This window comes from Lissotriton helveticus, chromosome 4_1 (assembly GCF_964261635.1).
Source record: "Lissotriton helveticus chromosome 4_1, aLisHel1.1, whole genome shotgun sequence".
NCBI classification, from domain to species: Eukaryota; Metazoa; Chordata; class Amphibia; order Caudata; family Salamandridae; genus Lissotriton; species Lissotriton helveticus.
Genome location: NC_136063.1, coordinates 700,665,538 through 700,687,424, shown reverse-complemented (window position 1 = coordinate 700,687,424; position 21,887 = coordinate 700,665,538). Strand labels below are relative to the sequence as shown.

The following is a 21,887-nucleotide window of genomic DNA, read 5'->3' as shown; positions in this document are numbered from 1 at the left end:
AGATTGTTTTATTTAAAAGCAATCACCGACATTGTGGTCTGCTGACCCCAGCAGGCCACCGTCCCTGTAATGGCAGCAAATTACTGAATCCTTATACTAGAAACACATTGGTAGTAGTGTTATCTCAGTAGGAAAAGGAACCGCACATCAATAACTAAATCAATTCCAAGATACACAATATAGTACTGTGAATAAATAATAGTAGCATCTATCAATTACATTCAGGGGTGCTTTAATCACTCTAGAGCACCTACTACCAGAAGATGCGATTCACACAGAAGAAGCCCAATGTGTGTACAAGCTATAGACAATAGAGCATCGATAAGCACACCCTTTTCAAGAGTCTGGATCGCACTAAAATACACAGAGTCCACACTGGTTCAGATTCTTCAATTTGATCTTGTTTATTTTCTCTTGTTATTTCATCCAGCATAAAACTCTGCCACTATGCCAACACGTGTTTCGTCTCCCCTTAGACTTTATCAAGGCGATTGGCAAGATGATCGTTCTCCAAACGTGTTAAGAGATGAATCAAGATGGTCTACCTCTCCCAAATGGAAGTATGTCCAATGCTTAAAACCGTCAATTTTCCTTGTCACAGTAATTCCTTGTCACAGTAAACCTTAGTATTCTCCACGAGCGTCAATTATTTAGACCGGGAGTCGGTTTCCGCGGAAAACTGAAAATATTAGTCCATTTCTTTTCCGTATAAAGCATCCATAAAAAGGCAGATAGGGAACCCTGATAAGCTCCTCACCGCAATTGAAGTGCAGTACCCACTGCCGGCACTCGTATGCCTTGTTTTGGCGCCAAAGGTGAAGAATACTAAGGATTACCGTGACAAGGAATATTCACGGTTTTAAACAATGAACATACTTCCATTTGGGAGAGAGAGACCATCTTGATTCATCTCTTAACACATTTGGACAACGATCATCTTGCCAATCGCCCTGATAAAGTCTACGGGGAGACGAAACACATGTTGGCATAGTGGCAGTGTTTTATGCTGGATGAAATAACAACAAGAGAAAATAAACAAGATCAAATTAAAGAATCTGAACCAGTGTGGACTCTCTGTATTTTAGTATGATCCAGACTCTTGAATAGAATATATTCTTTGAGCGATTCACTAATCTAGTGATTTGTGCGCGGTATTTGTTATTTAGAGCTTTTTACATATCCAATACTCGGGAGATTATAATTGTCAAAGGGTGTGCTTATCGATGCTCTATTGTCTATAAATTACTGATTCCTAGTGGGTCACAAATTGCGACCTACCTCATTAATATTCATGATGTAGGTCGAACTGCGACCCACTTCGAATCAGTAATTTTCTAAATGACCTATTACTACATAGGTGACTTTGTAAATTACCACACTGGTCGCAAAAATACTGGTTTCAAATTGCGAACAGTATTATGCAACCAGTTGTATGTACATCTAGTACCAAATGTTTCATTTGAAATGAAACGCACCATAAGCTCAATTCTTCCCAAAAGATCAATGCAATATTTGCCATTCAGAACCTCTTCAAAAGAATCTGAAAATCTTTTAACAGCTCTTGAGCAGCATACGCTGCATATGTAGAAGTAATGAAAACAACAGAGGCATCATACACCCTTTTAAGGGCCCTTTCCATCTTCCTACCTACAGGCTACAAAGGTAGATAATCCTCAGTGGCTAGTGAAGAAGACATACTGGCTAGCAGAGAGTTGACTTTAACAGACTGTGAAATTCTATACCAAACCCCCATAAGAGGTACCAGTGGCTCAGAAGCTAGGAAAACCAGATTTTTAGGGCTCACCTGCATTGCAGCGCGAAGCACGCTGCCGCTGGCGAGCCTTATTGTCGTTGTGAAGGCCTCCCAAGTGATACAGACCGGTGCCCGAGCAGACACCGGTCTGTGAACACCAACGTGCACGCTCACGGCGTCACGCTCCTGCCCTCCCGCGTCTCTTGCAAGGGGCGCTCCAGGCCGACTTGTTCTTAGGATAGCTGGGCTTCTATCGTTACTTCACTTGCAGCTAGCTCCGTCCCAGAAATGACAGCGGTGTTATTGCTGAGTGTTTTGGGGCTGCTGGTCCGTGTGCGGCAACATTGCAGCTCAGCTGCCTAAGTCTCTACTGACACAAGGATATCTAAGAGCGGAAGCGCGCGGATTCGGGCCAATTTCTCCTGCGAGCATTCGGACACTGTGAAGCCGTCCATTACCACTTGACACGGGAGGGCAAAGCAACATTCTCTGTACTGTGCAGGGTTGCGGGAAAGTATTCTCATTATGCATCTCGCTAAGAGCCACGGTGTTTAGGTGTGCTGTCTCCGTGAGATTACTAGTTTAAATCTAGATTTTGACAAAGATTGAGTGAGAGTGCAGGCTGCTGGGTTTACTTTCGTGCACGGGCGCGTGCCGGTCTTGTCACTGGTGTCGTTGTGACGTGTGTTGGCTGCATGTATGTGCTAAGGGTGGGTGGCTCCACAGCGGGGTGCTAGCAGCAAATAAAGGGACACGCACTCCTCATGGTAATGTTAAAATCAGGTTCCTAAGTGACACTTCCTGCCAGGTCTGACTTCCTCACAGAAGAAAAAGGCGCCCTCATCAGAAGCCCGCTGAATGGACCAAGTGTTTTACCGACCTCGGAGGGATGAAAGTTCGCGATAGTCCCACATGATTGAGATATCTATGGGTGGCTGATTGGTTGTACAGACAATCCTTGCAGTGCCTGCATTCGGTGGCGTTCAAAGCGCTTCACACGATGGACTGTGTCTGGGAGCTGGATATATGAATACTAGGATTTCTCCTTTATTACCTCAAAGGGATGTGGATTAAGGAATAGATCGGCCGACTTTAAAGCTGGGGAATCAGTTTGGAGTCTCGGCAGAGACGCTCAACATCCTGTGGTTCTGAGCACATCACTGAATCTTCCCGTGCTTAACAAAATGAACAGGTCCGTCTGGATTGCAACTGGTGCTCATGTAAAGCGAAAAAGAATAATCTTATTTTATGTCTGTCGCAGGCAGTGGTGACCCCGCATTAACCCCTGAGGCCCGGACGCAGAAGCCGGGCCATATTTTCAGGATATTCACATAAGATACGTCTACAAGCAGTCAGTTCTTGAAAAGCTGGCAGCGTCTGACCTTCATGGCCTAGTGCTTGCTGCTGGTGTGCAGCGTACATTAGTGCACTGCACGGCACGTGTACAATAAAAGTTACCCAGTGGCTGCATGGAGCTTCTCTGCAGCAGCCCTTGCAGCAGTGTGTTACACCTTTATAGCCACACTTAGGTGTGATTAGGAGCACATATGTCTTTGCCTACCGAAATTGACCTTTATTGCAGTGTAACGCGTCCACTGTCAGGAGGCGCATGCTTCTCTCATCACTGGATTTGTGTTCTTTCCCGCTCCATTGGCTTGACTGAGATTTCTATGTTCTGCCGCAACCTCGCACTTAGATACACAGATGCCGGATCTCTCCGACAGTAATCTCTGCAGGGCAATCCAGTAAGGCTGACAGCAAAAGTAAATTTTAATTTTTGTAATTAAATTAACCTCTTCCCGCACGACTTCCTCCCCACACAACCCCCGGCTCTCACACACGCAAGTCAAGTCATGCCGGAGTGCGACTGGCTGCCAATCCTATGATCCTGCAACATGTTCGGGACCCAAAGACGGCGCTGGGGCTGTGCATGCCGCTCCAGTGCACATCCATGATGATAGCCTATAGAAGGGGGTATCGGCTGCAGCGAGTGACGTAGCTGTGGGGAAGTCGCTGACAGCTGCAACCTCATCGAGATTCCCCTTCTTCAGTACTTGCTTCATGCATAAGAGGGTGGAGATGCTGATATTGGGGATTACCGCCGCTTTAGTGTGAGAACTGTGAATTGGCATATGTTATGAGAGAGAGAGAGAGACTTGCTGGAATGAGGGCTCCTCCCCCCCAACAAACAAAACCAAGCCGATTGCCCTTTTTAAAACCCACATCATCCTAATCAGATGTAAGATTCACTCTCAAGGGATGATTCCAATCATAAAAATAGAAAAAGGAGAACTACAGGACAACGACCCACCTCCTAGGTAACATATCTAAACAAGCATTGGCATAGCCAATAGGCCTCACCTTTGGGACCTTATAAGTGTTTAGCCAGAGCTATTGGCTATGCAAATGTCTTTGGAGGGCGGGTAAGCACATCGTAATGTTCTGTGGTGGGTACAGGGTATTTGGATGGATTGAAAGCGGCACAGCCTAATGTTCCAGAATCTTGTTTGGGTGGGATACACCCTAGGAAGTAGTGTTTGGATTGCTATAGTGCTAACACGAATGGCGGTTGAAGGGATCCTGGAACTGAGGAGTACAGTTAATTGAAGAGAGCTTTAGGGGTGCTTTGTAATTGACACATCAGTTTTAGGGGCAAGACTGGAAAACATAGTACACACCCATGCTGTCTCTCGCTGCTACTTCACCCATCCTCCCTCGTGTCCACCACTCCTCCCCTTCCTAGTCATTGCTTGTTAATCCTTGTTATGCATTGCTTTAGAATTAGAATATATTTTTTAGCCATCTTAGAAAATGTTTTCAGTTGTGCAGTTATAATGTCAATCTGTTATGCTTTGGTTTAGAATGCAATGATTTAGTTTTTTCCGTCTTATAACATGTGTTCAGTTGTGCTGTTATGGCACCCTGTTATGCTCTGCTATACTATTTTGTATGCTGCTGTGATGTTATGTGCTATGATGGTGTGTCATTTGTTATACTGCTTTCTGATGCTGTTTAATAGAACTGGACTCTTTGTTATGTCTCATAATAATATATTATCGCATGTTATACATCAATTACTAGGGAACATATCTATTTTTATTTTGCCTCTTGGTTATTTACGCGAGTTTGAGCTATTGTCATTGCAAATGACAATACCATTTATTTATCTGTTTTCAAAACCAACACATAAACAAAAATTTTTTCATTTACAATGCCAATAGCTCTAACTTTTGCAAAGGCGAGACCGTTGCATTGTAAATTCTTGTTCTATGTGCTTCCATTCCCTTGTTAGACAATTATTATTTGCAACATGCATTGGTTAATATTTGTGGCTGAAGGACCATAGGACCTAATGAAGTGTTCTGGGTTGATCTCAATCTTCTAGTAAGGGAAATACCAGCTTGTCACATAGATGTACAGTCACCTTTGTCAAACCAGCCCTTTGGACCAGTTTACCACTCTGAGTTTCAAATACCTAATCATCTTCATTAAGTAGCTCTAGCCTGGGCTCTTTGGCCTGTGTTTGTAGTGTATAAGAGACTGCTCTATAAATCATCTCCTGTAGATCATTTAGAGATCAACATGTGCCGCGGGGCTATTACAGATGAGGGAGGTTATTATTATTATTATTATAGAAATTTCTAAAGCGCCTGGTTACGCCCACCGGCGTGTCCCCGTGCTGTGGTGAGGGGCAGCGAGCACAACCATAATCCCTTAATCTAGTGTAGAACAAAATAGATAGGTTTTTAGAGCTCTCCGGAACTTAGCCTCCGAAGGTTCAAGACGCAATTCCATAGGGAGCCTGTTCCAGCTCTTAGCTGCAAGATGTCTAAAAGATCTACCTCCCATTCGCGTTTTCTTGATTTTGGGAACAGCTACTAGGCCCATACCGGTAGATCTAAGTACCCGACTAGGTTTATACGGTGTGATGAGGCTCAGCAAGGTGGTGGGTGCCTTTCCCCCAATAATGCGATGACATGTGCATAGCGCCTTAAAAGCAATCCTCTCCCTAATGGGAAGCCAGTGGAGAGCCTTTAAGGCGGCTTTGGAGGCTGTTCTTTTAGGGAGCCTCAGTACGAGCCGTGCTGCGGCATTCTGTAACACCTGCAGGCGGCTTAGACCTTTAACCGTAGTCCCCAGATAGAGAAGGTTGGCATAGTGTAGCCGTGAGGTCACCAGTGCATGCACCAGCGTACGTCTCGCGCCAGTCGGAAGCAAATCAAGAGTCTTCCGCAGGTTTTTGAGAACACCAATACATGTCCCAACCACACGACTAATCTGGGGAGTAAATGAAAGGTCCGAGTCAAACGTTACCCCAAGATTTTTGGCCTGCTGGCAGGGTACAGGAGTGTTGTCGAGGCATGCCGGCCACCACGCCGATGTCCACACAGACGGGTCGCCCCCCACCACGAGCACCTCAGTTTTGGCACCATTCAACTTCAGGCAGTTGTTGAACATCCAGGAAGCAAGCTCCTTCATGCAAGCACTGAAGTTGGATGCCCCCACCTCAGGCGCCCGCGACAGCGAGACGACCAGTTGAGTGTCATCGGCGTATGACACAATTTGCAGGCCATGACTCTCCACGATGTTCGCTACAGGGACCACATAAAGGTTGAACAGGGTTGGACTCAAGGCAGAGCCCTGCGGCACTCCTTGGTCCAAGTTGATCATACGGGAGTAACACTACTTCCTAGGGTGTATCCCACCCAAACAAGATTCTGGAACATTAGGCTGTGCCGCTTTCAATCCATCCAAATACCCTGTACCCACCACATAACATTACGATGTGCTTACCCGCCCTCCAAAGACATTTGCAAAGCCAATAGCTCTGGCTAAACACTTATAAGGTCCCAAAGGTGAGGCCTATTGGCTATGCCAATGCTTGTTTAGATATGTTACCTAGGAGGTGGGTCGTTGTCCTGTAGTTCTCCTTTTTCTATTTTTATGATTGGAATCATCCCTTGAGAGTGAATCTTACATCTGATTAGGATGATGTTGTGGGTTTTAAAAAGGGCAATCGGCTTGGTTTTGTTTGTTGGGGGGGAGGAGCCCTCATTCCAGCAAGTCTCTCTCTCTCTCTCTCTCATAACATATGCCAATTCACAGTTCTCACACTAAAGCGGCGGTAATCCCCAATATCAGCATCTCCACCCTCTTATGCATGAAGCAAGTACTGAAGAACCTGAAATCCCCTATTAGACAGAAAAGATTGGATCCACTTCAGCGCAGTCCCCACGACTCCACCTTTGTTCAGACACTGTAGCAGAGTGGAATGAGCTACAGTGTCGAACGCTGCACTCAGGTCGATTAAAATAAGGGCTATCGTGTGCCCCTCATCCGCTCCTTGTCTGATGGATTCAGTGGCCATCAACAGTGCTGACTCAGTGGAGTGACGGGAACGAAAGCCAAACTGAGTTGGGTGAAGCAGGCTAGTCTTCTCCACATGAGCCATCAACTGAAGATTAGCCACCTTCTCTGCCACTTTGGCCAAATAGGGCAACAGAGAAATTGAGCGTTCTGAGCTTTTATGCTTTAAGTACATTCACATCCAGCTATTGATAAATTGGGGTTGAAAAAACACAGTGACAGGCTTTATTAGCCTTTTACAACCCAACCAAAAATTATATTGTGTTCCTCACAATATTTACTCCATAATGGAAGGTGTAGTATGCCGCTGTTATCTCCATAGACTGCACACTGAAGCAGCACATCTATGTGAGCAAAGCTAACAGGGTCTGAGAGCACAGACTCCATGTGGTGCAAAGTCTGCTGTGAATTGATCCCACCACAGCAGGTGTACAGCAGCAGCACCGGGTGGATTAAGGATGGCTGCAGGGCGTCCATTCCATTCTGAAGCTTCTGTCAGTCCTTGTTTTAGGTGAGTTTGGGCTGGGGAGTGTGCTAGGGAGTGCCTGTGATGGTTTTTTTAAAACTTATTTGGGATTTATGTTAAACAAAAGAAGTGCCTGTGATGTTTAGTATTTCAGCCGGTGATGTGCGCTAGTAGAGGTAGGGTTATGTATGTGGGGTTAATAAAATAACTAACCACAGAGTTCTCGCTTGAGTCCAGTGATTCAGCATTATGCCTGCTGTCTATCATGCAATGCAACATTTTGGTGTCAAGGACACGGGTTGACACTCTGTGCCCTGGCACAGTTAGGGGCCAAGCTCACCTCCCGGAAGACGCGATCCTTCGTGATCGCTCCTTCTTCAGTCTGGTCGGGGGAGCCAGGGGGTGGGGCGTGTTGGAACTGTAGAAGCGCAGTGGGTGGTGCCAAGGTCCCACTGCAGAGGAATGCCCTGCACCGGGGAGCAGTAACACTGCAGGGTGCTTTGTTGAGGCTGCCCGCCGCCACGGTGGGAGTGAAGCCACCTGTATGGTGGGTGTCACCTGTAACCTGCTGCAGCACCACAGTCAAGCCACTAGAGGGCGCCGTCCCTCCATCCAGGTGAGGACCGGAAGCCAGGCTGCTGCAGACCACTGGGACATGGAATCCGTTCCCACTGCGTGCAGCAAGCTGAAGAGCAAGACAGTTTGATCCGTCTTCATGAGTACTGTGTGGCCCGGACTATTTCCAGGTGGACATTTTCAATAAAAGACACTTCCAGAAGGAACGCATCCCTTGGCGATGCTTCCCATTGATGAGAATGTCTTGAAATGACCTTGAGTGGCCAGCAAAAGACAGACAATTGATGGACGGAATGCAGAACTAATCAAAATATTCACCCCCAGTCAAGAGATCTGGGTTAAATCCATCATTCTTTTGCTCACCATGCCACCCCAGTTTAGACCTGGCCATATGCAAATCAGTCTTGACCCTGTGCCTCATGTGAACAGTCCAGCCCGAAATGCCAAGCCAAGTCCTCCCTGGACCGAAAACAAGCATCCAACGACCGGTTTTGGGGTTTCACCCCATATCAGCCAGGATAGCTTGATTCGAGTGGCACAGTGAGCCCAGGACCCACGTCTGGCGCACTTAGGACAAGAAAGCGAAAGACACATAATTGATGGTCGGAATGCTAACTAATCAAAACATTCACCCCCAGTCAAGAGATCTGGGTTAAATCCATCATTCTTTTGCTCACCATAGCACCCCAGTTTAGACCTGGCCATATGGAAATCAGCCTTGACTGGGTGCCTCATGGGAACAGTCCAGCCAAACTGCCAAGCCAGGACCTCCCTGGACCGAAAACAAGCATCCCCGAACCGTGACCCTGCACAAGTGGGGCTGTCTACTGTGAAGAAGGTGGTACTACCGATGCCCATGGCACTCACCGGCATGTAGTAACTGACGTGCTCTTTAGGAATTATTGCCCATGACCTTGTGGCTAAGCAGAGAGTACTCCAGTGTATCTCTGCATGTTTGCCCGATGTCTTTCCTGCTGGAAACTTCTTTTATACATTGTGGAATAACAGATACTCTGGAAAACTCATGGAAATCTAACACATGCTTAATGCAAAAATAGCTGGTTAACATCACAATATTACACTTTGTCTTTTCAATGGATTGGCGCTCTGCAGTCTCATCAGCTGTAGCAAGTAGTGCTTAACACCAAGTCCTACCTTTATGCAATTTTCTCAATGGAATGTGATACAAAAAAAGTGAGAACACCTTGAAATGAAGATATAGTAAAAGGCCTCCTATATTAAATCTGCAGTTTTCATTTGTAGTGCCAATTTCATAATGAGGTGACACTTAACTTGGTCAGGCTAAATGTGCAATGTACAAGATAGGATAACAACATGGCAGTGGTTTTAATATATGTGTAAATGTGCAAAAATGCTAAGACTCCTAAACTATTAGTAGGGCATCGCAAATTGCTTCCTGATTCATTAATATTCATGAAGTAGAATGTTTTGTGGCCTCTTTCTCATCCTTGGCCTGTTTCATAAAACTACTTGCACACATAAATAGCATGAGCATAAATACCAGTATTTAACAAGAGCAAAATACTGTTCCCGAGTCACAGAATCAAAAAGGTATGATGTGTTCCTTTAAATGAATTAATGTCTTTACAATATGATCAACAATTATCCCTAGGTAGATCTGCTCATATGAAGAAGAAGACTGTAAGTGATGAAAGGAGGAGACACCTGAAAAATGGGTTGAACAAAGACACACGTTTCTGAGCAATAACACAATTTTGCAGGTCATTTCCCACCTTTAATACAGTCAGAGATTTACATGTGTCTAGGCAGAAGCCAACTCATTTTTTGGTGTAAGGAGGAGGGTAAAAAGTCTATACAATTATAAGGTATAGAAAAATAGGATTTTCCAAAGAGAAAAACATTTTCTCCTTGGAAAAAGAAAACAAAATTAAAATATGCAAATGCACATTGGTTCGTCATATATTCGGGGGGAAATGAAGGCTTGCTAAATTTCCAAATAATGGAAATGTTCACACGTGTTTACTCCTCTCCTTCGTCACGAGTTTCCAAGTGTACTCATGGACTTCTTTGAGAATTCTATAACAGTCAGAAATGTTCACAAATCCTTGCCTATTTGTCATTGATCTGTTCAGTCACATTAGACTAAAATAGTTCTATTCTGTCCTTTTTGTATGCATAGCTTTTAACCCTTTCGCTGCGGCAGCAATTCCGCCGTGCGCTAAGGGGGTGGGGGGGCCGCGCGGCGCTCCGACACGTGTGACGGAACCTCTCCGTCACGCCCCTCGTGTGGGCTGTGCTTGTGACGGAGAGGTTCCGTCACGGCCCCGCCCGCTCAATAGAACGCGCCGCACAGGCGCGGCAGCCGGGCCTTGACGGAACAGCTCCGTCACCAGCACAGCCCACCCGAGGGGCGTGACGGAGCGGTTCCGTCACAAGCGTGGGAGGGGTTAATGTATGTTTTTCTTGTAATAGTCTGTCCGGGTACACAGTGTTTGTTTCCCTGTTTAATTGATTGAGTAGTGCTTCTAATGCTGTGTCACCTTTCTCTTTTTCTTGGCTGGTTACATCAGAATTTTCTCACTTATATGTTTGTTTCCTTCCCACAGTGTGACTGGGTGGATTCTTTGGTAATCTTCACGTTTTTTTCTAATGTCTGCTGTGCGGTTGCTCTTTTCACTAAGCTCTGATAATGATACATGTTCAGTTGAAACTTTTGAATGTTTGATTTTCTTTTTTCTGTAGCCAATCTTAGGGAGTGATTTAGAGTTTGGCAGCGAGGGTACTCCATCGCAAGAGCAACAGAGTGCCCTCTCATTCAAACTTTAGGTCTGCTTGCCCGGTTTAGGGCTGGGTGGGCCAACAGTATGTTGAGGACTAAACTTACTCCAGCTCTGTTGCTGACGTATTCCTTTGACAGTTCGACAGAGTATGAGTCATTGTAGGTAAGTCATCTGAATGCTCGCCCATTCCAGGCAGTCAGATACCTTTTTTGTAGTTGTCCGGAACAGTAAAAATAAAAAATGACCCCTACCCCAGGGGAGACAACTTCCAAGGTCTGGGGCTATTAGTTATTTATTTATTTATAAAGTTTTATATAACGCAAACAAGATTCCGAGGGATATCAGAGCGCTATACATATCTTTTAACAATCCCCCGCTTTGGGAGTTTGCTTTTCAAAAATGCAAAACTTTGGATAGGTTTGACGTGTGGTCATCATGTTTGAGTGAGCCATTCATCAAAATTCTCCAACGCTGACAGGAACCTCTGTGACAGTGATTCCTAGTACTGTTTAGAGATGTCTGTGGGGCAGACAGACATCTCTACATTTGGTGGACGGGATGTCCGTTAGGGCAACAAAGTAAAGTACTCTGTAGCCCTGATGGACATTACAGCGTCCGTCATATTCTAGTTCAGGCCCTTAATGTAACTGACAACAAACATTGGATGATCTGAGATCCTTCCTGTCCCTGTATGACAAATTACAAATGTTTGCATGAACGAACTTAATCCTGTGAAGCATTTGAATCGTATGCTCATCCTATAACCACAGGACAGACGTTTTGTTAGCCTAATGAGCCATTCTATTCTAAAGTGAGGCCAGACATTTAACAAGCATTGGAAATGCAATAGGTCTCGCAGCATTAGAGTTAGTGCTTTTAGAATTGTTTATGGGTTTTTTTTGTAAATCTTTAGCATTTTTGTTTCCTGTAGGCAATGCTAAAGAATTACAAAGAAAAAAAGCCATAAACAAATGTAAAAGCTCTAACTCAAATGCTCCGAGACCTATTGCACTGTGTGAGGGTGAGGGGTTGAGGGTGAGTGAGGGTGAGGGTGAGTGAGAGTGAGGGTGGGTGAGGGTGGGTGAGGGTGAGTGAGGGTGAGTGAGTGAGGGTGAGTGAGGGGTTGAGGGTGAGTGAGGGTGAGTGAGGGTGAGTGAGAGTGAGGGTGAGTGAGGGTGAGTGAGGGTGAGGGTGAGTGAGGGTGAGTGTGAGTTAGGGTGAGGGGTTGAGGGTGGGTGAGGGTGAGGGGTTGAGGGTGAGTGAGGGTGAGTGAGGGTGAGGGGTTGAGGGTGAGTGAGAGTGAGGGTGAGTGAGGGTGGGTGAGGGTGAGTGAGGGTGAGGGGTTGAGGTTGAGGTGTTGAGGGTGAGTGAGGGTGAGGGCGAGTGAGGTGTTGAGGGTGAGTGAGGGTGAGGGTGAGTGGTTGAGGATGAGGGTAGGTGAGGGGTTGAGGGTGAGTGAGGGTGAGGGTGAGTGAGTGTGATGCTGAGGGGTTGAGGGTGAGTGAGGGTGAGGGTGAGTGAGGGTTTGTAAATGAATAAAGGTAGGAGATGTGACTTAGCTGTTACAGCTGCCAACTTTGGGATTTGGGGACCCAGGTTTGAATTCCGGCCCCGGCGCTTGATTTAACATTGTGCAATTCAGGACAAATTACTTAATCTCCCTGTACCTCCCAAAAAACAGAAATGCAATATGTGCATTGTATTTTTTAATCCCAATTTGATATACAAGACCCTTTACCTATTCCCTGAAGTGATGTATAGCACTCTATTGTTTCCTAGTTAACTTTGCGCTTTAAAATGCCAATCCATACACATATGCACAGAGAAGAATTACATTTAGAGGAAAGGGCCAACGCATGTAAATGTACAGGAGGAGAGATGAGAACAACATGTGTATGTACCGAAGAGAAGGGAAACGTTAATGTACAGAAGAGTAGCACGATAATGTACAGACAGTGGGGGAAGGCGTGTTAATGTAACAGCAAAGACGGAAGCATAAGAGGGTTCTTGAGAGGACGGGAAATACATACATTTATAGCAGAGAGGCCTGGGAACGTACTGGAGGGAATAAGTGGGGATGAATGTGAGTGTACAGGGGAGAAGGAAAGCCTGCAAATGTACAGTAGAAAAGAGACTCGTGCCAAGGTATATTAGGAGGGTTGACTGTAAGTATACAGAAGAGGGCATAGCCTGCAAAAGTAGAGGAGAAGCGTGTGAATGTATAGAAGAGGTGGTAAGCACATGAAAGTATAGAGGGTGACGAGCGAGGCTGGTGGATCATTACGATTAGAGTACATTAGTATATATAGGAAATGCAAACATGCATCTGTACAGGAAATCAGTACTTGTACACATGTAAAGGAGGACGGAGGAGGGCACCCTGTGAACGCAGAGGAGGTGAGTTTGTAATATTACAGGAAGGAGGGAAGCCCGTAAACGAACAGGAGAGTAGGGAGGACAGCTGGATACTGATCTCCGTGCCTTATTGGGGTAAAATATGTAAACTCCCGGAGCTCTTGCCTGCTCCTGACCTTGCTTACATTTTAAAAACAGATTCCCTTTCATGGCAGTGCACTGGCAAACTGTTTAAACATCAGATGGGAATCTTAACGCATCACCAGCAGTTTCTGCACGGGCTATTGCAGTTTAATTGGTAAACCCCGAAAGCCGAGAGCTAGAATTAGATCCTCTACAAACCTACATCAATTACAAGCCCCGGGAGTGTGACAGATTAGAGGTGCAGTAAGGCCCTCCCCTCTGCGTGCTTAGAGCATACCACGGCAGGGAGACGAGGGACCGGTGGATGAGGGCCAGCGAGAGCTCATTAGGACTCGGTGCCGTGGCATGGTGACATTAGACTCCGTGTCTGAGAGGCAGCCTTTGGCACAACGCAGGCACTAAGAACAGCTTTTTAACAACAAGCTCTCGGCATTGCGTGGCGGGAGGGGGCGGGGGGAACGTCGAGGGCAGGCAGGATGACTCAGGGGAGGGGGCGGAGCGGGGCAGAGCGGCATGTGGGTGTGAAGAAGCCGGGCCTTTGAAGTGAAGCCAAGCTTCACTTCAAAGGTGTCGGAGGAATGCGGGCGGCTGTGCACGCGCTTTTAAGCTCAATGCACATGCGCATTGAGCTTAAAAGTCACGGGCACTGCAAGGAATCGCCACGATTCCTTGCAAGTTAGATAAAGAGTCGATGAGCCCCTATAGTCTCGCTTGCTCGATGCGCATGCGCATCGACAGGCGAGACCTAAAAATGTTTCAGTAGCACTGTTCTGCTCTTATAATGTCTGTGACTGCTAAAGGAAAGAGTTGCTTCTTTATCTACTCACTATAATTAGCTTCGAACAAGTAATGGATTTGGCAATCTTTTTACCCATCATAGAATAATGAAACATGTTTTTTTTGTTTTCTGTAGATCCGATTGGGACAGATGGCTGATGATGGGACTCATTGGAACAGTGGTTGGAACCTTTGGGTTCCTCACACATCAAATAATCGATTATATTTTCAAAATAAAATGGGAGTTTGTCGAAACATATATTCAGGTGAGTATCATGTGTGGCAGACTTCCTCCTGCATTGCTCATATTCTTCATGTCAATCTACCATGTGAGGTTAAGGCTGAAAACTACATTTAGATGAATGAAAGGGCCGCTGAGCATGCCCATCCTTTTCCTTGGGTTCTTGGAGATAAGAGATTTGGCATAGATTCATCAACCGAAATTGCGATCGCAATAGCTGCGAAACAGCTATTGCGATCGCAATTTCCGTTCCCGCAATTCATGAAGCAAAAAACCACCAAATTGCGAATTCGCAAACATATATTCGCAGAATCAATGTGGAACCCCCTTTGCGATTCTGAAACAGCGATTTTCCACTTATGCTGCGAACTAATTTGCGAAATCGCAAATAAATTGCAAATTCAATTCATCAAACATCGCAAATTGCGAAAAACACCAAAATCGCTAAATGCGAGTCGCAATTTAAGGAGAAGTCAAACCAGGTGGTAACCATGAAGTTCAATTGATTAAAAAAACAAAAAAAACAATGGCAGGTCTCTACATCGTGGCAAGGCGGCTGAGGCTCCAGGCTGCAGCTGGAACCCACGCAGGATCCAGGAGCGCATCTTCCGGCTGCGGATAACACTCCTGGGCCAGACTGAAGAGGAGATCTACTCCAAATACAGGCTGAATGAGGGAATGATAAAGAAGCTCATCAGAGACCTTGACCCCCTGATGCAGCACCCAACAAGGAGGACCAATGCTGTGCCCACCCATGTCCAGGTCCTGTGCTGCCTGCACCTCCTGGCCTCCGGAAGCTTCCAGGGGATAGTTGCATATGCAGGGGGGAATCTCCCAGAGCACACTGTCACGCTGCCTACGGAGTTTCCTGGACGCCATGTTGACCCGGATACACCACTACATAACCTTCCCAACCACCCAACAGGACTTAAACCAAACAAAGCTTGACTTCTATAACACCGCGCAAATCCCCCATGTAATTGGCTGCATTGACTGTACCCACATCCACATCTGCCCACCCGCTGAGACAGAATACATGTACCGGAACCGCAAGTCCTACCACTCACTCAACATCCAGATGGTCTGCAATGCAAAGACAATCATCACCGACATAGTGGCCCAATACCCGGGGAGCATGCATGATTCGTTCATCTTCAGGCACAGCGGCATACACACCCGCTTGGCCATGGGTGACTTTGGCAAAGGACATCTCCTAGGTGAGTACACATGCCCACATACAGTATGTCAAGACCATGTAGCTGCGCATAACAGGCACTGACCCTCTGCTCCTATCCTTCAGGTGACAGCGCCTACGGCCTCCGTGAGTACCTCCTCACCCCATACCTCAACCCTGCTTCACCACAGGAACGGCGTTACAATGCTGCGCACATTCACACAAGAAATGTAATTGAGCGGACATTTGGGATGTTAAAGAGCCGATTCCGCATCCTACACAAGACTGGTGGGGCCCTCAAATACCAGCCTGAGGTCTGCTGACGCATTGTGGCCGTGTGTGCCATACTCCACAATATTTCTGCCAAGCGGAGGATACCTGTGGAGATCTCTGGTAGTGAGTCGGAGGGGGACAACCGGCACCTGCACATGTGCATCATGCACGCAGGGAGAATCCTGCAGAAGGACACAGGCGCCGCAAAAACATCACACTGAACTATTTCTAGTGCACCCATACCCCTCACACAACACTGCACTCATGCATGCCACATTAAATAATGACATGAGTAAGATTTGCGTTCAAAATAAATTCTTATTCTTTGTTGAACAAGATCTATAACTTTTTTGTTTTTTCAAACAACATGACTACTGTATTGCGTCGTACAGCCTCTTGAATGCAGACCGGGCGTGCTTGGTACATCAGCATGGCACTGCTGCTAATGTTCAGTCATTCACTGGCGCCTCCTGCCGGACGCACCCTGTCGCCTCTCCAAATCCACGTCGGCAGTGTCCGGCCGTGATGCTGCACTGAGCCTGGTACTGCGGCGCCGTTCTGGTACCACCGGCACAAACAGGCTGCTCAGGCTGGATGTGCCCGCATTGGCATCATCACCCCCCCTTGCATGGCCATGGCCACACACCTGTTGGTTTTGGACTGCAGTGGTGACCTGCTCCAGGTCCTTTGCAACATCCTGGCAGCATTGCACCATTTGGATTTGCATTGCCAGGAACCGGCGTGACAGTTGGGATGTTGCATTCCCGATCAGGTGGTTTGACCGGGTTTACACTGATAGCCGGGTCAGCAGCTGGCGGTGGCGGCGGCGGGTGATGTCCTGCTGCACCACCATCAGTTGGCTGTTCTCCTTCACTGCAGCCGTTAACGCCTGCACACTTTCGGTGAGCTGATTGACATTGCGTGCAGTCTTGTACAGCTGCATGGCTGCCATGTGCTGTGCCTGCTTGCGGTGCACAGCTAGCATCCGACGTTCGATCCCTGGATCTTGGGCCTGTTGCTCCCTGTCTGCTTGTGTGGCCACGTTGCGCTGCTGCCTCAACCGGCCGCTTGCCTGCGACCGCACAGTGGCCGTGCGGCGTGTCTGCCTCCTGGGTGGTGGTGGGGCCTGTTCCACTGCCATGCGTGATGCCTGGGGTGGTTGCACTCCTCCTGTGGCTGCAGGGGTGGCCCTGTCCGCATGGGGAGGTGGTGGTACTGGTGCAGGTGCAGGTGTGTGTGACGGTCCAGGTTGTGGGGCAGGATGGCTCTCTCCCTCGGCTCCTCTGGGGTCTCCTCGATATGGAGTGCCTCGCTGTCTGTGGTCTCTGCTTCTGCAGCATCTGTGATGTAAATGTAAATGGGTGCATGATTAATGATATGAATCTTTCACATGGGATGTTGCAACATGCATGCAAGCTTGCATTCCCTGACTGGCTTTAGGGATATGTTTCACTTGACAGTTCTGGCTGTGTGTGGCTATCAGGGAACTATTGTCACACTACAGGTCCCACAATGCAATAGGGCATTTCTGATGTGCATGGACTGCATTACTGGGATTATCAAATGGCTAGCTCTGGGGGCATGGGCATTGTTAGGGGACGGGGTCGCAGTTGCATGGCTCTTACCTTGTGATTGTTGTGTAGGTCGGGAGGTTTCCAGCTGAGTGACCCCCACGCAGGCTGCAGGGTTGATGGTGTCCTCAACCAGGTCCTCGAGTGGTGTGTTGGCGGCAACTGTGGGGTCTCCTCCTCCTGTGGCCCGTCGCTCCCCCAGCCTCTCTGCTATGCGCTCCTTGGCACGGCCTCTGAGGTCATACCACCTCTTCTTTAGGTCATCGATTGACCGCTGGGTCACTCCTACTGCGTTTACCTTCGCCCTGATGAACAGCCAAAGGCGCCTTTTGTCAGCCTCGGGCACCTTCCTGGATAGCTTCCCAAAAAGCTTGTCATGGTCCCTGCTGACTCCCTCAATCAGGTACTCCAGCTCCTGTTTGGAAAACTTGATTTTTCTTTTCCTGCCAGTTTCACTGGATCCTGCTGCATCCTGGGACATTCTGGTGTTGGATGTATGTTCTGTTGTGGGGCTACAGGGTGTGTCTCCTAGAGCTCAGTGCTGTGCCTCCTCCTCTCTCCAGCTCTGTGTTCCAAATGAGTACGGGAACTGCCTACTTCCTGGTTGTGATGTCATCATTGTGCTCAAAATGCGACTTCCCGTTTTTGCGATCTCGCAATTTGCGAGATCGCAATTTGCGACTTCGGTAATTGCAAAATCGCAATTTCGGGTTTGAAAAACAGGAGATCCTGTGATTTTTGTGCGATTTTGCTAAATTCGCATTCGGCGATTGCGGCCGATTGCGATTTGCATTTTTTGAGCGCATTTTTTGATGTATCCCATTCTGCGAATTCCAATTTGCGATTCGCAGAATGGGTGCTTGATGCATCTGGGGGTTTGTCTTCTAAGTAGAGAATGACTCATGATGGCCAAGACCAGGTGCTAACTAACAGTCCGAATGTCCAGGAGTGCATAATGGTTTTCAGCAGACTGTGACTTCACGCCTGTAAGCTAAAATAACTGCTCCAGTGGTAAGAAGATAAAAAAGAGCTTGCAAGTGTTTTCAAGCCACAGTTGCAGGCTCAGGTGTACCAAGAGACAGTTGCAAAAAGTGGTTGCAAATCGTGCACTGGCTTTTTGAGACCTGCCTCTATTTGTTTACTAAAAGGTTGCATTACATTGGGCCATATGTATCATCAACCTGATTTGCGATTCTGAAATAGCGATTTTTTTGAAATCGCTATTTCAGAATCGCAAATTGGGATGTATGTACAAATTCACAATTTTTTTGCGAATTCTTAGTATTCCTTAATTGCGATTAGCAAGTTGCGAATCGCAATTAAGGAATACTTTCCCATTCATTTCTATGGGCCAGGAGGCCCATAGGAATGAATGGGAAGTTATTCTCAATTTGCGATTCGCAATTTGAGAATCGCAAATTGAGAATAATTTCAAGGGAGCAGGGGTGTCCTAAAGACACCCTGTTGCATCCCTGAAATAAGCATGGGTGCACATGTGGCATGTATGTGCGTCACATGGCACTTTGAAAAATGCAAAAATGTACATTTTTCAAGGAATTCGCAAATTACCACCAACTTGAAGATGGTGGTAATTTGCGATTCCTTAAGGACAATTAACATATTTTTTTTGCTTCATACATTGCATTTAAGGAATCGCAAAATTTGCGATTCCTTAAATGCAATTGCAAAATAAGGAATTGCAAATTTTGCAATTCCTTGTTTTGCACCAGATTTCCCTTAATACATACCATTTGGCAAATTGGCATTCGCAAACGCCGAAATTCTGCGCATTTTGGCGTTTGCGAATGCAAATTGGCTTGATACATATGGCCCAAAATCTCTAGCTGCTGGTGGTTGCAGAAAAACCTGACTAGTGAATAATAATTGGGCAGCTCGCTGCTTGTGCTCCTCTAGGATTGTCTACAAACATAGAGATGGTGGCCTGCAAGAAATAGTAGACTGCCTCTCTTGTAGCTGTATTCCCAAATGTGAAACTTTTTAAAAATAGTGTGTGTTTCTTACAGGAACAGGTGCTGCTCTTAAAAAACACAATCCTTGGGAAAATCCCAACTATTTGTCTTGAGCAGTGATCCCCCTGTTCCACCTCGGGACTGTCAAATACGAATCAATCCGGCCGGATTTAAATATCTGGGAATTTTTATCTCACTTGACCCCTCGGTCCGTTATGGCCAAAATCTTCTTCCCCCTCTTCGAAGACTCAAAAGCGACATTGCTAGCTGGAAGACACTTCCTATCTCACTTCTGGGCAGGGCCGCCCTATTCAAAATGATGGCAATACCGCGATTGCTCTATGCCCTACAAAACACCGTAGACCTAGTTCCAGCACATGACTTTAGGGAAATTGAGGGCCTGCAGAGAGACTTATTGTGGGATGGTAGACCCCGAATTGCCCTTAATAAACTATCGCTAAACTGGTACAACGGAGGCATTAGCCTCCCGAATATCAAGAAATACTACTGGGCATCTCAACTGACGGCCATTAATCATTGTACATATGGTCGTGCGGATGATCCAAGATACGCTTTGGACAGGTGGCTCTGCCTTCCGGGAGGCACCTACGGCAGAGCCTTGTATTCCCGACCTAAAAGATTTGAGTTAACAGGCCCCACGAAACATTCCGTTCAAATTTGGCATGACGCCACCAACTCACTTGGTTGGAGACGTAAATTGACATTGGCCACCCCCCTTTGGGACTCGGAGCCATTGGGTGATCTATGGAAAACGAAGGGCTTTGATAGGTGGGATCTGATCAGTATCATGGCTATCAAACATATCTGAGGTGAGGAAGGGATCAAGTCCTTCAGTACGCTTCAGAGCGAATATGAGCTTGCAAACACCGAGTACTTTTGCTATGCGCAGGTCTCACACTCACTCCAATCATTGCTACCTAAGGGTTCCAATCCACTGGAGGCCTCTCCCCTAGAAGACAGAATTATAGATGGTCACCTGCCCGACAAAACAATTTCATTAAATATACAAAAAGTTAAGCAACCACATGACAGACCCTCTACAGACATTGCGCGATAAGTGGACTCAGGATGGGATAGAATTAGATGACGAGGATTGGCAAGTGGTAATATCTTCCCCTGAAGAGGTGGCTATTCCGGCACGCTTGCGACTGGTACAGCTTAAAATCCTTCATAGGATCTATATCACAGGGCCCCGGTTGGTACACATGGGGTGGTCGGACATAGGCGACTGTAAAAGGAGTTACGGCCTCACAGGAACATTCATGCACACCATCTGGGAATGCACACATATTAGCTCTTACTGGCTCCAAATTCACACTACAGTCAATGAGGTGTTACGTGTTTCTCTCCGTCCGGAGGCACGACGATGTATTCTAAATATTTGGGAGCCCACAGACCTGAACACTTCCCAAACACAATGGGTTACTCTTGGGTTCATGTTGGCCAAATGAAACATCGCACAACTGTGGGGGGCAACACATCCGCCTACCCTAGACCCCTGGGAGAATGACCTCGATTGGTGCATGTTTAGAGACAAAACGGTATATCTGGCAAGGGGGTGTCCTAGGAGGTGGTCCCGTGTCTGCAATACATAGAATGCATATAGAGTGGAGATATGTATACCGCCTCGAAGTGTTGAACATGATGACCCAGTATCCCCATGATATTCCTCTCTATGATGAAGTCAATGCATCCATTCACCCATACATGCTGTAATGTGTAATCTGTCCGACCCTCTGCACTGAACTGTGTTGCCGATGTGTGTTTCAATAAAAAGATTTATTAAAAAAAAAAAAAACACAATCCTTGTTTGGGAAAGCGTAGAGGGTAGGAGACAGGGGTCCCCTGTTTCACTGCCTACACCCCTACCCACACCCCTCCTCCCCTGCCCCCACCCTACACCTTTCACAAGGGGTAGGGTGTCACAAGGCAAGTGACACCTTCCTCTTTGCGAATCACTTACCACCTCTTTTGAGGTGTCCGTAACAGATCAATTGTGTGCAACCAATTACGGTTGCAAACCATTGATAGACACTATACTAAGCCACAATTAGGAGGGGATGTCTCTTTTACACCCCTTCCTAATTGTAATTCGATATGGGTAACAAAACTAATTTTTGAGTTGGAAAAGCTTTTCTAACTCAGAAAATGGGTTCAATACAAACCTAAAAGCCATTTTAAGTTGCAAACCGTAAATTTGCATACCGTAGGTTTTGGGATCACAAAATGACTTTATATATCTGGCTTATGTTTTGATCTTTTAGAATTAGAGTGCTTTCTAGAGCGACGTGATATCAGCTTGTGATACTTTTAGAGCATAAAAAATTGTCACCTTAACATCTTACATTTATGACATTTGAGACTTTATTTGGCTATTGGGGATAATAAAGAGTTCATTGGCACCAGCATTAAAGTGCACCGATTTCAGAGCACTTAT

General features: G+C 46.5%; 1 protein-coding gene across 1 annotated transcript in view; it reads left to right on the top strand.

Moving 5' to 3' along the window:
- LOC144827301 (chloride channel protein C-like) overlaps positions 1–21,887 on the top strand; it is a 602,170-nt gene that overhangs the window by 57,908 nt on the left and 522,375 nt on the right. The window contains exon 2 of the mRNA XM_078685669.1: positions 14,337–14,466. Coding sequence (XP_078541795.1) covers positions 14,337–14,466 — 130 coding nt within the window. The remainder of the gene's footprint in view (positions 1–14,336; positions 14,467–21,887) is intronic.